The 15282-nt window shown below is 38.8% G+C and overlaps 1 protein-coding gene across 1 annotated transcript in view; it reads left to right on the top strand.

Annotated features, from left to right (window-relative positions):
* The window catches only part of LOC122745599 (DNA (cytosine-5)-methyltransferase 1-like), a 42589-nt gene that overhangs the window by 13093 nt on the left and 14214 nt on the right, over positions 1–15282 (top strand). The window contains 12 exon segments of the mRNA XM_043990971.1: positions 1099–1285; positions 4052–4149; positions 5014–5161; positions 6070–6182; positions 8439–8640; positions 8755–8790; positions 8792–8827; positions 8830–8891; positions 10498–10675; positions 10813–10829; positions 12328–12516; positions 15027–15213. Of these exon segments, the coding sequence (XP_043846906.1) occupies positions 1099–1285; positions 4052–4149; positions 5014–5161; positions 6070–6182; positions 8439–8640; positions 8755–8790; positions 8792–8827; positions 8830–8891; positions 10498–10675; positions 10813–10829; positions 12328–12516; positions 15027–15213 (1453 nt within the window).

The raw sequence follows: 15282 nt of genomic DNA on the forward strand, positions 1-15282 counted from the left end.
ATAAATATAACTTGAGTATACCTAGTGGGATCACTGGGTCAAACAGCATGAATAGTTTAATAGCTATTTAGTCATAATTTCAAATTGCTTTCCAAACTAGCTGGAACAATTCAGATCCACCAAGAATGCATTAGTGTGCCTATTTTCCCACAGCACCTCCAGCATTTGGCATTCACCTTTTTTGTTAACTTGGCTAAAATACATTATTTGTGTGTTAGTGGTATAACGGGGGAAAAGGGGGAAAAGGGGGGATCAGTCACTTCTAGAAAAATCTTTCTCCCAACATAGATGAACCCCATGCCATCTTCTCACAAAATTATAGGGACCCTAGATCATATATGTGACATTCTGTTCTAGTAGTACCTTTCCCCTCTGAAAGTAATCTTATTTATTCTCCAGCATCATTACTGATCACTAGCAGGTACATAGAGTAAACTTCATTTTGCAAACTATGCTTTAAAATCAGGTAAGTTATCAGCATGGGAATAAATTTGATCAAATTAGCTTTAGTTGGGAATCTTCCCAAAGGGCACATGAACTCTGATGGGGAAAATTTTACATCTTGATTTTTTTCACTAACCTTTAATTGAAACCTTAGCATTTCCTTCAATTATAAAATTTCAGTGAAAAAAATCCTTATTCTGAATAGGGGTTCATGGGCTTTACTAGACTGCCCAAGGGATCCATGATACAAAGAAGGTTGAGAACACCTGTTCTAGGGGAAGATGGAAGTTTATGTCCGCTTCCCTGGCATTGGCATATTGGGATAAACCTTCTAACTCCCCTGTAACCCATTCTGGGTAGAATATGATAAGATATGATCTTTCTGGCCTAATTGTGGTTTAGATGAAATAAAATAGACCTATCTTCTCATTGTAGAAAAAAAAATACTAGTTATCTAGAAGAATAGGCTTTTTTCTCCTCAATTCCTTCCTTATTGGGCTGTATTTTGTTCTTTGAATGTTGTTAGCATGTTGACCCTTTGTTACCCATGGACCAAAACATACTTTTCATTTTGCTTCCGTGGTGTGTGTGTGTGTGTGTGTGTGTGTGTGTGTGTGTGTGTGTGTGTCTGTCCCTGTCTCTTCTGCCTCTTAGACGAGCTGCAAGGCGGCAAGCCATGCAGCACACTACCAAAGGGAAAAAGGGGAAAACTCCCACCAAAGCCACCACCACCAATCTTGTCTACCAGATTTTTGATAGTGTCTTCTCGGAGGAAATTGACAAGAAGGGAAAAGAAGATGTAGAGTCTTTGGTGAAGCGTTGGCGCTGTGGTATCTGTGAGGTAATGTACATTTAACTTGGTTTGTGGAGAATCCTTCTGTCCCATACATCTCTGGCTTTTACATCTGCTACTTTTTTGGGGCATTCTCCCTTATAACAGTTAAGGCCGATCAATTGGCTTTAGTAGCTCATCAGGCAGTATGACATTTTCCCTGTAGAATCTCCTACAGGATAATCTTAAGAAAAAAACTGGCATACCACATAAATGTATCCTTCATGTAGCTTGTATGTAGTTATCTGCATATTGTGTCCTCCCTTTAGATTGCGAACTCTGTTTTTGTTTTTTGTTTTTTGTTTTTGCGGGGCAATGGGGGTTAAGTGACTTGCCCAGGGTCACACAGCTAGTAAGTGTCAAGTGTCTGAGGCCTGATTTGAACTCGGGTCCTCCCCAATCCAGGGCCGGTGCTCTATCCACTGTGCCATCTAGCTGCCCCCCAACATTCACTTTTGATTTTGTGTGTACGTCTTATTTTCTTGGTTCTGCTTACTTCACTCTGCATCAGGTAGCATGCTTCTCTATGTTTATCATGGTTGTCATTTCTTATAACATAGTAATATTCTATTTCATTTACATACCACAACTTGTTTAGCCATTCCCTCAATCAATGGGCATCTATTTGGCTTTCAATCCTTTGCTACCACTTAAAGTACTGCTATAAATATATTGGTGTACATGGAGCCTTTCCACAAAAATCCTGTTTTGGTTGTTCTTTCCATTTACTTGGGGTTTGTGTATGTGCTAAGTTTTCCTGGTCCTCTACTTGAATTTAAATCAGTTTATATAAATCTTCCTATGCTTCTCTGCATTGGTCACTTTCATCATCTTTTGTGAAGCACAAATAGTTTATTCATTCCGTCTATGGGCATCTACCTTGCTTTCAGTTTTTGCCTCAGCAAATATTACTCTGAATACTCTTATATAAATGAGACCTTTTGGTTTTTATCTTCATCTTCCTTGGGGCACATGCATAGTAGTGAGATCTCTAGGCCAGAGGGCATAAACATTTCAACACTAAAATCCTTTGGCGTAGGGTGGTGACAAAGAATAAAGACAGTGCTATCACTATAGTTAAAAAGTGAAAGGATTGTAGACAGAGACTAGCTAAGAAGCTGTCAAAGGAATCCTAATACCAGGGAATCACAGAATTGGAGGTAAAGAAATTATAAAGGCTAACTATAGCTCCCTCAACCCCCTACCTTCCACACATTTGAACACATTTGGCTTTTTTTTTTCCTTCTGGCTAACAACATTGTTCAGTTGTTTCCATTTTGTCCAAGTCTTTATGATCCCATATGGGGATCTCCTTGGTGAAGATACTAGAGAAGTTTATCATTTCTTTGTCTTGCTCATTTTATAGATGAGCAACTGGGGCAAACAGGGTTAAGTGACTTGCCCAGGGTCACACAGCTAGTGTCTGAGGCCAGATCTGAACTCATGAAGAAGAGTCTTTCTGATTCCAAGTTAGCTGCTCACATGGTTAATAATGACTTTCATGCAGTTCCATGTAACTGGAATGCATCTCTATCCTTTAAGAATTTCACCCACTGACATCATAGTTATAAGGGAGACTTGGGTCTCCTTTCTTGCATTTTTTTTTTTTTGGTGGCATTGTATCTCTAGGTCACATAGATATCCCTATGTTAAATGTTGAATGGATATATGCAGGTTATTTATTACAAACTATGGTTCTGTGGTTCTGAATGAACAAACTTCTCAAACATTGATATGAAAAATAGGGAAGAAAAGGGGAATGAGCATTTATTAAGTGCCTACTATGTGTCAGGCACTGTGCTAAGCACACTATCTCATTTGATCCTCACAACAACGTTGGGAGGCTGGCACTATCATGATCCCCACTTTATAAATGAGGAAACTGAGATAAACTGGGGCGAAGTAATTTGCCCAGGGTTACATAGCTACTAATAGACTGAAGCAGAGATTTGACCAATGTCTTCCTGACTCCAGGTGCACCTTTCTATCCACTATGCCATCAATTTGCTTAAAAACAGCTACCTAAAAGCTTAGTTAATATGTAATCGACCATTTTGGGGCATCCCAGTGCCCACAAAACAAACTAGGATGCTTATGGTTAAGGAAAGGGTTGGGGTGTATGTGTTATCTATTAATCTTGGAATCTTGAATGACAGTATCATACAACTTCAAAAAAAAAAAACCCAAATGTACTAAGTGGTCTAGAACAGTTTTTAACCTGGGGTCTGTATCTCTCTATTTGATCACCACTTTTTGTGCCCCTCCCCCCCCCAGCCCCAGCCAAAGGATCTCCTCACAAAAGGATGAGAGATTTGTTCATCTAGAATCATCATTTGAAGGATTCTATAGGTTTCGGGGGAATGTGGATAGGGGGGAAATTACATCTTTATTCCAATATAATTGGTTTTCTTTGAAATCTTCTATACTTCATGCATTTAAAATCATTCTTATGAGAAGAGGTCCATAGGTTTTACCAGACAGCCCAAGGAGATCCAGACATACGATGTGAACAACTCTACTCTGGAAAATGAGACCAATCCATTCCCAAAGAGGACTTTAGAATGAGTCTCAAGATGATTTTCCAAGTCACTGTTGCCACTCCAGACCAAGAAAGACATACATACACACACACACACACACACACACACACACACACACACACACACACACACACACACGGTACAAGATATAATAGAAATATAGACATATGTAAAATTTTAATATAAATTTTATTAGTTATGGTTTATTCACTATAGATACCCTTGCTTCTTTTAGGTTTGCCAACAGGCTGATTGTGGAATATGCACAGCCTGCAAGGATATGGTTAAATTTGGTGGCAGCGGGCGCAGCAAGCAGGCTTGCCTACGAAGAAGGTAAGTTTGTAACAATCTGGGTTTCCTTGATAGTCACCTATGTCATGGATATTCCTTTCACCAATGAAGTTGGTGGTCTTTTTATGCCTTAGCAAATGGCAAGATGCAGTGGATAGAATACTGTATTTGGGTCCCAAGTACTGTCTAAGTCACCCAGTGTGTGACCTGTGAACAAATCACTTAACATCTCTGGACCTCCATTTCCTTTCTCATAAAATGAGGGGACTGGAGTAGATGACCTTTGAATGTCCCTTCCAGTTCTAAAGCTGATTCTACAGTGTTCAAGAACTGTCTGTAAAGACTTTATCCTGAGGATAAACATGGGGGGTGGATTCTCTCAACTAGGCTGGCCTTAGATCATCAGTTTGTAGCCCATCCTTGGGTCTCTATTTGAAGGCTGTACAGTGTGGTAGGATACGCTAGTGTTCATCCTTACTCAGCTAGTAGAAGCTTTGAGAACCTGGTGCCCTGGCAATGCGTTCCCAGGGAAGCATGTGGAGTGAGATCAGTATGACATTCCTCGATAAGACTTTTATTTAAAAAAAAAATAACAAAAAGTTGGGAAATAAACCTGTGATGTCATTGGTATTAGAAACTTCTACCAGTGTAGGTTTCTTAGCAACTTATAATCTTACAAAGATGTCTAGAGAACTGAAAGTGACTTGCCAAAGGTCATACCTTGGGTATGAGACAAGACTTGAACCCAGGTGTTTCCAACTTTGAGGTCAATTCTCCAGTTCTTTAGCCATGATGTCTATTTATATAAAGACTTAAAAGGAAAAAAAAAACCTAGTCAGATTATTGATGGTCACAATTTCCAGAGACCACTCTCAAAACTAAACATGAGTACTGGTGATCTTCTAGGTGCCCAAATCTAGCTGTGAAAGAGGCAGAAGAGGATGAAGAAGAACTCGATGAGGATGTTCTTATAGAAGAATACCCAAGAAAACATACGAACCGAAGAAAAGAAACGAACAAGACTAAGATCTTCTGGATTGGAGCTCCAATCAATGTAATATTTAGAAAATTATCAGTGGTTACTTTTTTTTTTTTTTAACAAAAGACATCATGCCAAATTTAACCCATTCCTTTTAACCCTAAGGTTGCATAACTGCCGAGTAGTATCTTTGTAGGCTATTACAAAGCCTCTGCCATAAAAATAGTGCTAGCCCATGGCCCATCTATCCTTCTTTGAAGTTCTGTCACTTGGCTCACCAGCTCTGTCAGTACACCTTTAAACAAAAATGGGGATAATCCTTGCATTATCTACCTCACAGGAATTGTTGTAAGGAAAATATTTTACAAACCTTATATTGACCTGTACAAATGAAGGGGAGAAGGGTGTACGATGAGATCAACTTGCTATTGATAATTAAAAAAAAATCAAACCTTATTTCAGACAAAGTGAATAGCCATAGAAATGGAATTAAGATGAATTTAAATGAGGGTTTTCTGGGCTGCCAAGTTTTGTTTTGCTTTGTTTTTCAACTTCTTAGAAAATTAACTCTTCTTTCCTTTTGGGTTATTTGCATCAGAGTTGGCAGTAGAGTAAGGAACTTGGTTGAGTGCCAGTCTTCCTTTGGGACACTAAATTATTTGTTTAATGAAGGTTACTTCAGAACATTTGTTTTGAGGGGGAAGGGGGAGCAAGGCTTTCTTCCATACCGTATACGTAGCTGGGGAGAAGAAATATTTGTCTTAGACATCAAACCAATCCATTTCAGAAATGGGCCCATATCACTTTTTGGCATCTGGCAATTGCGATCCTGAGCCTTTTAAATTGGAAAGGACAGCTATAAATTCTCAACTTCTATAAGAGATAGAGAAAGAAGACCATCCAATATGGGATCAGAAGCAGAATTCTTGAAGCTTTCTACTGAATTAATACAAAATTGGGTATCTGGTGATATTATTTTACAGGACGGAGAGAGAAACTACTATAAGAAGGTATTCGTTAACTCCGAAAAACTGGAAGTAGGAGATTGCGTAACCATCAGTCCTGATGACCCCACTAAACCATTATGGCTAGCTAGGTTTGTATCTTATGCCTCATCTCCAGTTATTTTTTTCCCCATGCTGTGTATTCCCCATTCCAAGTGTTTAGACATATTTCTTGGGCAGGGAAAACACTTAAGTAACTCTTTTTTAAAAATCATATTCTTTGACCATTTATTGGGGAATGGTTATGGGGTTTATGTTTGCCAGGGTCACTACATATTTTAGATATAAAATACTTGATGAAAAGATATTGACTTCTTTCCCTCTTGTCCTAGTGGCTTTGGCTTTGTTGGTATAGGCAGTTTTTTGATTTCACATAAAAATATCTCTAATTTATCTTTGTAACTGCCTAGCTAAAAACCTTCCCCCAGTCGTCACAAGGATTCTGTTCTATCTTATAACATTTCAAGGGTAAAACCTTCTAGTGTTCTAGTATATCTATTTTTGTTGTGGGCACAAGATGTTGCCTAAACATTTATATAATTTTGCTAAATTGCTTTCCAGTTTTAACAGTAATTCTTGTCAGCTAAGGAGTTCTTCCCCGAAAAGTATTTCTGGGTTCGTTGAAGACTAAGTAATTGAGTTCTGTTTAGTATTCCTTGTTTAGATTCTTTGAACTATTTGAGTTTTTTAAAATTGGTGCCAAATAGTTTACAGCTTTATTAAGTAATTAGAAATCTGGGAGCATTTTCCAACTCCCCCAGGCCATCTTGAGATTATAGGAATGATTTTTTTGTCTAACTGAAGAATGTTCCTTTGGTAATTTAGCATATGACTAAATCTGTAAACCTAGGTATTATTGAACATTTGTAGCATGTGGGCACAGCCTAACCATACAGTGCTGAATGTCTTTAAGTCATTTTTTATTTTTTATTCTTTCAAAATAAGTTTATTGATGATTTTTTATATAATCAGAGCTATCCCAGAGTCCCCTCACAAAGAGCTATCTTAAATAACAAATTGTCTTTTTTTAAAAGACACAAAGAAGAAAAATCAACACAACTGATCAACATATTGAAAAAACTCTAAAAAATGTGAGCAATGGTATAGCACCTATGGACTTCCTACATCCATGAAGAGATGAGTTGGGGATGTTCTCTCATAATCTCTTCATTCAAGTCATGCTTAATCTTTTATAATTTTGTTACATTAGCTTCTGATTTTTTTTTTGGTGTGCAGTTCTTCCATTTATGTTATTATAGTTATTGTGTGTTTTCTTGGCTCTGCTTAGTTCACTCTGTATCAATTCATGTAGATACTTCCTTGCTTCCCTGTATTCATCATACACATCATTTCTCACAGCACAGTAATATACCATTATATTCATGTACCACAAAAATCTTTTTTTAGAAATTCTCCATTTGAAGAGTTTCTATTTTGTTTCAATTTTCTTTTCTTTTCTTTTCTTTTGGTCAATTCTTTTCTTTTTTTTTTTTTTTGCGGGGGCAATGGGGGTTAAGTGACTTGCCCAGGGTCACCAGCTAGTAAGTGTTAAGTTGGTCTGAGGCCGGATTTGAACTCAGGTACTCCTGAATCCAGGGCCGGTGCTTTAACCACTGCACCATCTAGCTGCCCCCTGTCAATTCTTTTCTATCACAAAATGGTTCTATAAATGTTTTGGTGTATATGGGGTCTTATCAATGACTTCTTTGGGGTATAAGTTTTAGTACTGGGAGTTTCTGGTTCAAAGTGTCTGAACATTTAAATCATTTTAGTTGAATAATTCCAAATTGTTTTCACAATGGTTATACCATTTCACAACTTCACCAACAATGTATTAGTATGCCTATCATCCCACAGTTCTTGTCATCTTTGCCAGTTGCAGGAATTAAGGTGAAACCTCAAGATTGTTTGTATTTTTTTAATCTCTTTAAAGAGTGTGAATATATACACATATAATATATAATGTATTTATAAGCATTCAATGTCTTGGTAGATGGATTCTCAGATACCTTGTATATTTGTAGTTGGTCTGAATAGGACTTTTCTTCCTATCACTTCCTCCTGGATTCTGTGATGGCTATATGGAAATACTATATTTGGATGGTAGTGATTGTCTTTTGGTAGCCTGCTATTTTTAGGTTCTTAGCTGACTTGGGGGCACCTACAGAAATCACATCAGCAACTGGAGATAAGTCTCTTCTTTGCTTATATTCATGCTTTGAATTTATTTCTCATAGTTATTACTTCTATTCAAGAATTATACCACTTAAGTGGGGAAGGAAGAACCTTTGCTTTGAAAGGGCACGGTATGCTAAATTAAAGATCTGACTTTGTCTTTCTGATTCTAGAATCACTGCATTGTGGCAAGAAGACAACGAACAGATGTTTCATGCTCACTGGTTCTGTACTGGGGCAGATACTGTCCTTGGGGCAACGTCAGACCCTCTGGAGCTCTTCTTGGTAGATGAATGTGAGGATATGCAGCTCTGCTATATCCATAGCAAAGTGAATGTTATTTATAAAGCTCCCTCAGAAAACTGGTCCATGGAGGTAAGCACAAACCTTATGATTTTAGCATGGGTGTTCGAGTTAGTTATGATAACTTTAAAAATTCTAACTCGATGCATGGAAGGAAAAAAAATGACTTTAAAAAAATTTCCACAGGGGGGGTCAGAAGTAGAGCTCAAAATGATTGAAGACTGATGGCAAAACCTATTTCTACCAGATGTGGTATGACCCCAGACTATGCAAGGGTTGAGGACTCCTCCAAAGATTGAAACTCCAGAGGAAAACGAGTATGGGTGAGGTCTACCAGAATGAATGTTCACACTGTCAAAGGCTCCTTTGTACCATCACAAAGCTATAGGCTTCTGGGAACAAGATAGACATTGATGAAAATCTCAAGAGAAAAAAGTTATCAGGCACATACCAGGATAGCAAAGGGGATTTAACAGTTCCTAAAGTTGTTGCCTACCTCTGGTGAAAAGGAACTACCCCCACCGAGGTTTATTTTACCCATCCCCACGGCACTGGTGAGCAGGGTCTCCCAGAACCATAGTTGGTTACTGTTCCCATTAGGGTTCTAGAGGTAACCCTGAAGAATCTGTATGTGTAGGTTCTAGTACTGTTGATGAGCACTCATCCACAATGGTTTTTCTCCTACTCCCAAAGTGATTATCAGCTAGCCAGACAAATTCTCCTTTTTTGGAGAGGAGATATTTGTTGTTCATATGTTCAGTGGGGGTCCAATTCTTTGTGACGGACATTTTTGGGTTTTGTTATCAAAGATACTGGAGTGGTTTGCCATTTCCTTCTCCAGCTCTTTTTTTTTTTTTTTTTTTAGTGAGGCAATTAGGGTTAAGTGACTTGCCCAGGGTCACACAGCTAGTAAGTGTTAAGTGTCTGAGGCCTGATTTGAACTCAGGTACTCCTGACTCCAGGGCCGGTACTCTATCCACTTCGTTCCAGCTCATTTTACAGATGAGGAAACCTGAGGCAGACAGGGTTAAATGACTTGCCCAGGGTCTCATGGTTAGTAAGTGTCTGAGGTTAGATTTGAACTCGGGTCTTTCTGACTATAAGTCCTATGCTTTAACTACTGTGCCACCTAGTTACTCTAGTTACTGATGTACTATAATTAGAACAGTTTTTTCTCAGTATTTTATTTTTTCCATTTACATGTAAAGATAGCTTTCAACATTCATTTTAAAAAGATTGAGTTCCAAATTTTCCCCCACCCTTCTTTCCCTCCCTCCTCCTAAAGCCAGCAGGCAACCTGATATAGATTAGAAATTACATTCATGTTAATCATATTTCCACATTAGTCATGATATAAGAGAAGAATCAGAACAAAAGGGAAAAAACACAATAAACGACTAAAAAAAACCCCAACAATCTACATACGTGAAAATAGTATGCTTCAATCTGTAAGAACAGTTTTTATTAAAAATTCCCCTAGAAGATCAGGGATATTATTCCATAAGAATGTTTCTCTCCCCCCCCCCATCCTAAACAATTCCCTCTTGGAGGCTTATCCAGCTCAACAACCAGGTTGGCTTCCTGTTAGAATTTCTGATTACAAACCAGTTTTCTGTCTTATCTAATCCCCACAGGAGACCAATTAATTTCTCTTCAATTACTTCTATGTCTTACCTGCTTACATAAATTCATATCTATTTTACAAAATTGATTCAATAGAGGTACCTAAGAATTCTTTATACCTTTGATTTGGGAACTAGAGGCATTTTCACTTCATAAAGGAGCAGATGGAACATTTTTTTTAGCCACATTAATCAAGGTTGGGAGGGTGTGAAAAGCTCTAGTTAAAAACAGTTGGATGCTTATTCTCCTTTCTCCTCCACTTAAATCTTTAGCTTGACCACCAAGTGTCTTTTTCCTTGCTTTCAGATTCTGTGCAAGCTGTGTCCGTCAGTCTGAAATGAGAGAAATGGCAACTCGCAGCGTCTTTGAGCCTCTAGAGGAAGTCGAAGGCAAAATATTCTACAACCTGGCAACGCACAATGGTGTACAGTACAGGAGAGGAGATAGTATTTTCTTAATGCCTGAGGCTTTTGGATTTCTGTTAGTATTCACTTATTTTAACTTATCTGATTGGGTATCTCTGTGACAGTCATGATGGGAAAGCATTGGTTTGTAGTATCTGTCCAATATCAGGAATCATTTTTGAACTTGGCATAGATTACCTTTACATATCTTGGGCAGCTCCTATCAAGTATTATGTAACGTCAAAAATAAATCCAAGCAGTTAGGATTCCCTGAAGAACTGGCTCTGATTAGAATTTGTATAAAAGAGCAATGGTGAAATTGAGCAACAGGACTCGGAATTTGACCTTTTCTGGTGGTCAATGTCTACCTCTGAGGGTCCTTGCGAGGATCAAATGAAATACTAATTGGGAAGTGCTTAGCACAGTGCCTGACATATAGTAGGTGCTATATAAATGTTTAGCTGTTATGTAGCACTTTCTCCACACACATGAATGCAATTATTGTGTTTGACCACTCTGGATGGTGTATGAGGGGTTATTTCCTTTTGATTCCTGAAGAAACCAGGACTTGGGAGTGAAATAGCCAAGTCAGAGTTTTAAATGTATAAGTTTCTTTTCTAACTACTCCTGTTGCCATTTTGGGAGGGCAATATTAGAAAAGTTTCTTCAGCCAATGTAAATCACGTGTCTCAGGGCTATGGGTCCTATGTCCTATCCATGTCCAAGGTGTGAGTGAAGGACTCTAGAGGACAGATCCTTCTAGAGACCCAATGAACTCTTGCTGGGATAGAGTTTCTTTGAAACCTGAAGGAAATTAGAGTTTCACTTAAATCAGATAAAACGTTCATCCTACCATAAGAATGTAAGCTTCTTGAGGGTAGTATGTCTGTCTGCTTCTATTTGTATTCCAAGCCTTTAGCACAGTGCCTAGAACACAGTGTTTACTAAATGCTTATTGACTGACCAGATAAAAACCAATCAAATCAATAGTGTTAACTCTTTTTTGGGGGGGGGGGTAGGGCAATGAGGGTTAAGTGACTTGCCCAGGGTCACACAGCTAATAAGTGTCAAGTGTATGAACCTGGATTTGAACTCTGGTTCTCCTGAATCCAGGGTCAGTGCTTATCCACTGTGCACCTAGCTGCCCCAATAGTGTGAACTCTTGAGACCTTACCCAAGAAAGAAGACCTACTTAGACATTTAAAAAATCATAAAGTTGTCATTTGTGCCACTGAATCCAGTCCAACTGAGAATCAGCAAAGTACTTGTTATAGGATTGTCCTGCCCCCACCCCCAAGATTCAGAACATATCCTGACTTAGCTGATGGACCTTGGTCAACTTAATACCAAAAAATGACAATCCTCTGAATAGGAGTCAACACAGTCGCTGATAGCCCCCTGTGAAAGTACTGCTGAGCTATTTTGACCACTGTCTCGAGACTATAGAATAGCATCTCTATCACGGAATTCTAAATTCTAAAGTCTGGCTGATAATAAAATAGATTTAACTGTTTTTCTTTCCTGCAGGTAATAGCTCATGGACTAAGTCTATTCAACACCTTTTTATTGGTAGTCCGTATTGGCTTTAAAAGGTCTTATGACAGAATATCTTTGGACCATGCCAATAAGACAAAGGAGAGTTTTGTCAATGTTTAAAAGCATAGTATTTTATTTTAATCGTGCTACAATAAGGCTTTCTTATTCTCTGCAGCATCGAGCCTCCTCCATTTAGAATCAAAAAGTTGAAAGAGTCAGTGAATGAGGACCAATACCCAGAATACTTTAGAAAACAATCAGATTATATTAAGGGAAGTAACCAGCATGTCCTTCAGCCATATCGCATTGGCCGAATCAAAGAAATTTTCTGTGATGAAAGAAATGATGGAACAGATATCAAACTCAAGGTTAACAAATTCTACAGGTAGGTGGCAGCTACAAATCTTAATTTTTCCAATTTCAAATAGATCCTAGTCTCCAGGACTGTGCTTCTACTTCTTAACAAGATGGATAAAGTGCAACATTGTCCACTTCTCCCTCTCTCTCTCTCTCTCTCTCTCTCTCTCTCTCTCTCTCTCTCTCTCTCTCTCTGCACACATTTTTTCAACCTATTTCTTGATTTTTCACTTCATGTTGAAGTTGGGCTCTACTCCTAGGGTAGAGGAGGCTCTATTCCAAGCTTCATGTTTTTTTGTGCTTCACTTTTTTCAGAGATAGTTTTGAGGATCTAAGTTTTCAGTTCTTCCAAGGTGGTCTGATCTAAGGAGAGATGTGGTTACTACTTTCCTGTCCTGTGCTCTGGTATGTGAGTCACCACAAACATTCTTTTCCACCCTGGAACTGTGACTTGGAACCACTTATGGCAATGCACCCAGTTTCCAGCAAAGGGTTCTTTGTAATCCCCTTTTGACCAGTTGTCTGACCTCCTTCCTACCTGTGGCTGAGACCTTGAGAAGCCCCCCAAGTGCTTGCTGTTAGCTTGACCTTTGCTGGACTGTGCTCTACTCTTACCCCAGTGAAAATGGACTTTTCCTGCTGACTTTCTAAGTTCTCTTGGGCTGGAAAATTGTTTCACACCATCTTTTTATTGGTTCTGCCACTCTAGAATTCATTTTGAGGCATTATTTTAAAGTTCTTTGGGGGGGGGAATTTGGGAAAGATCAAGTGAGTCTTTGCCCTTACTCCACCATCTTAGCTCTACTCCAAATGTTACTTTAAAATGACTACTTCCTTGGCTACAGATTTGAGTCCTTCAATTTTTGGAAAGCTGTGTAGAATGTTCTTTCTTCTGGAATGTTTAATTTTACCTCTTCAACAGTGAGCCCAGAAGAAGCACTTCTAGATGGGGCTGCTGCATCCCTGGGAACCCACTAGGCATGCCTCCTTCTGTGTATCCTGTACTCTGATATAGCTAGTAATGATGATGTTGTAGACCTTCTCCAATTCTTTCTGCTTATGGTCAAATCCTTCCTCTCATCAACCTGGTTCTTATCCAGCCAGTTGATTATTTCATTACACTTGCCAAGGATCTTCTGTTTGTCATTACCATTTTGCCTTGGAGTTTTTCATCCTCTATGGTAATCTTCATGTTGAAAGCATAAGATTCAAGATAATTCTTAGAAGACATGTTGCCTCTGTTTCTCATCTTCAACCTTGTATTTCTCAGCCTCCTGAACTATATGCTCAGTGTCTTCTCTGCTCAGACAACCTTTGTCATTGGTGATGGTGCTCTTGTTCCCCTTGCCTGTACTCTACTCCACAGCAGAAATATTGAGGATGCCATTTGCATTAATGTCAAATGCCACTTCAAAATAACCCCTATGTGTTGGGGATGGGGGGTGGATTCCTGTGAACTCAACTTGCCAAGCAGGTTGTTATCCTGTTATTGCTCTCACATTCCTAAATCTGAATAAGTACACCAGGCTGGTTGTGTAAGGAGGTAGCAAAGGTCTGTGTCTGCTTGGTGGTGATGGTGGTATCCCATTTGATCAGAACAGTTTAATTTTATTTATAAACTCTATGATAAATTATACAGGTAACTTAAACATTTGCTTATATTTCCTTCTGTGCATTAAAAAAAACACCCACTTCTATGACTCTCCCCCACCTTTTTTTTGTTTTGTTATCTTTGTCTTCCCCTCTCTCTCTTACCACCTTCCAATGGGAAATAGGCGTGAAGAAAGCTAATATTTAATACACGTGCACAGTTGGGCAAAACAAGTTCCCACATTGGATGTGTCTGAATGTTTCTTATTTTGCACCTTGAATCTATCATCTCTGTCAGAAAGTGAGTAGCACGCTTTATCATTTGTTCCCTGCAATCGCCCACTGAATTTTAAGGACAACAGATCCTTCATGGTGTATGTCTTCAGGGTCAACCTTAGGCAAAATTTGAAGTTGATAGCACTCTTCTGTTGGCTTTCTCCTCTCTTCTCCATTTCTTAAACAAAAACAAAACCCAATTAAGCTCTAGTATCCTCATGCTTTCTATAATTAACTGCTCAGGGCTACCTACTGTAATATCCAACTAGGCCCCAGACGTCAGGGCCTCTCATTCCTTGCTCTGTTCTGACTTCACATGTGTGCATACAATCCTAACTCTTGCCATACACATCCCATTTCCATTAGGATTCCAATCATTGTCAGACCCACCAGACAGCTAATATAACATATGCATGACTAAGAAAGGGTAGCCCTTTCTAGGTAATGCGCCTCTTCAGTGGGGCATCCTGAAATGATCCCTTCTGAGAAACAAATGGTGGGTAGGGGGTTGGAGCCCATATGTAGGGCCAGTAGAGATTGAGGGCAGGTTGGGGTTTTTTGTTTTTTTTTTTTTGGCACTCTTCCCTCTTATGCACTGACACACAAAATAACATATTATAGCTGTCTACTTTCTCTAGCAGTATCTTACAATAAAGACTTCACCTCTTACAGACCAGAGAATACCCACAAATGTACGACAAACACATTTTCTGAGGATATCAACCTATTATACTGGAGTGATGAAGAAGCTATTGTGGATTTCAAAGATGTGCAAGGCCGCTGTGTTGTAAAATTTTGTGACGTGACAGAGCCTGAGGAATATTCTCTGGTGATGCAGAACACTTTTATTTTCCAAGAGGTGATCCTTTTTGTAAACTGATGACCTTCTTGGGGTCAAACTTGGGGGTAACAAGGTGATAGGAGATAT

Source organism: Dromiciops gliroides, chromosome 1 (assembly GCF_019393635.1).
Source record: "Dromiciops gliroides isolate mDroGli1 chromosome 1, mDroGli1.pri, whole genome shotgun sequence".
Taxonomy (NCBI): domain Eukaryota; kingdom Metazoa; phylum Chordata; class Mammalia; order Microbiotheria; family Microbiotheriidae; genus Dromiciops; species Dromiciops gliroides.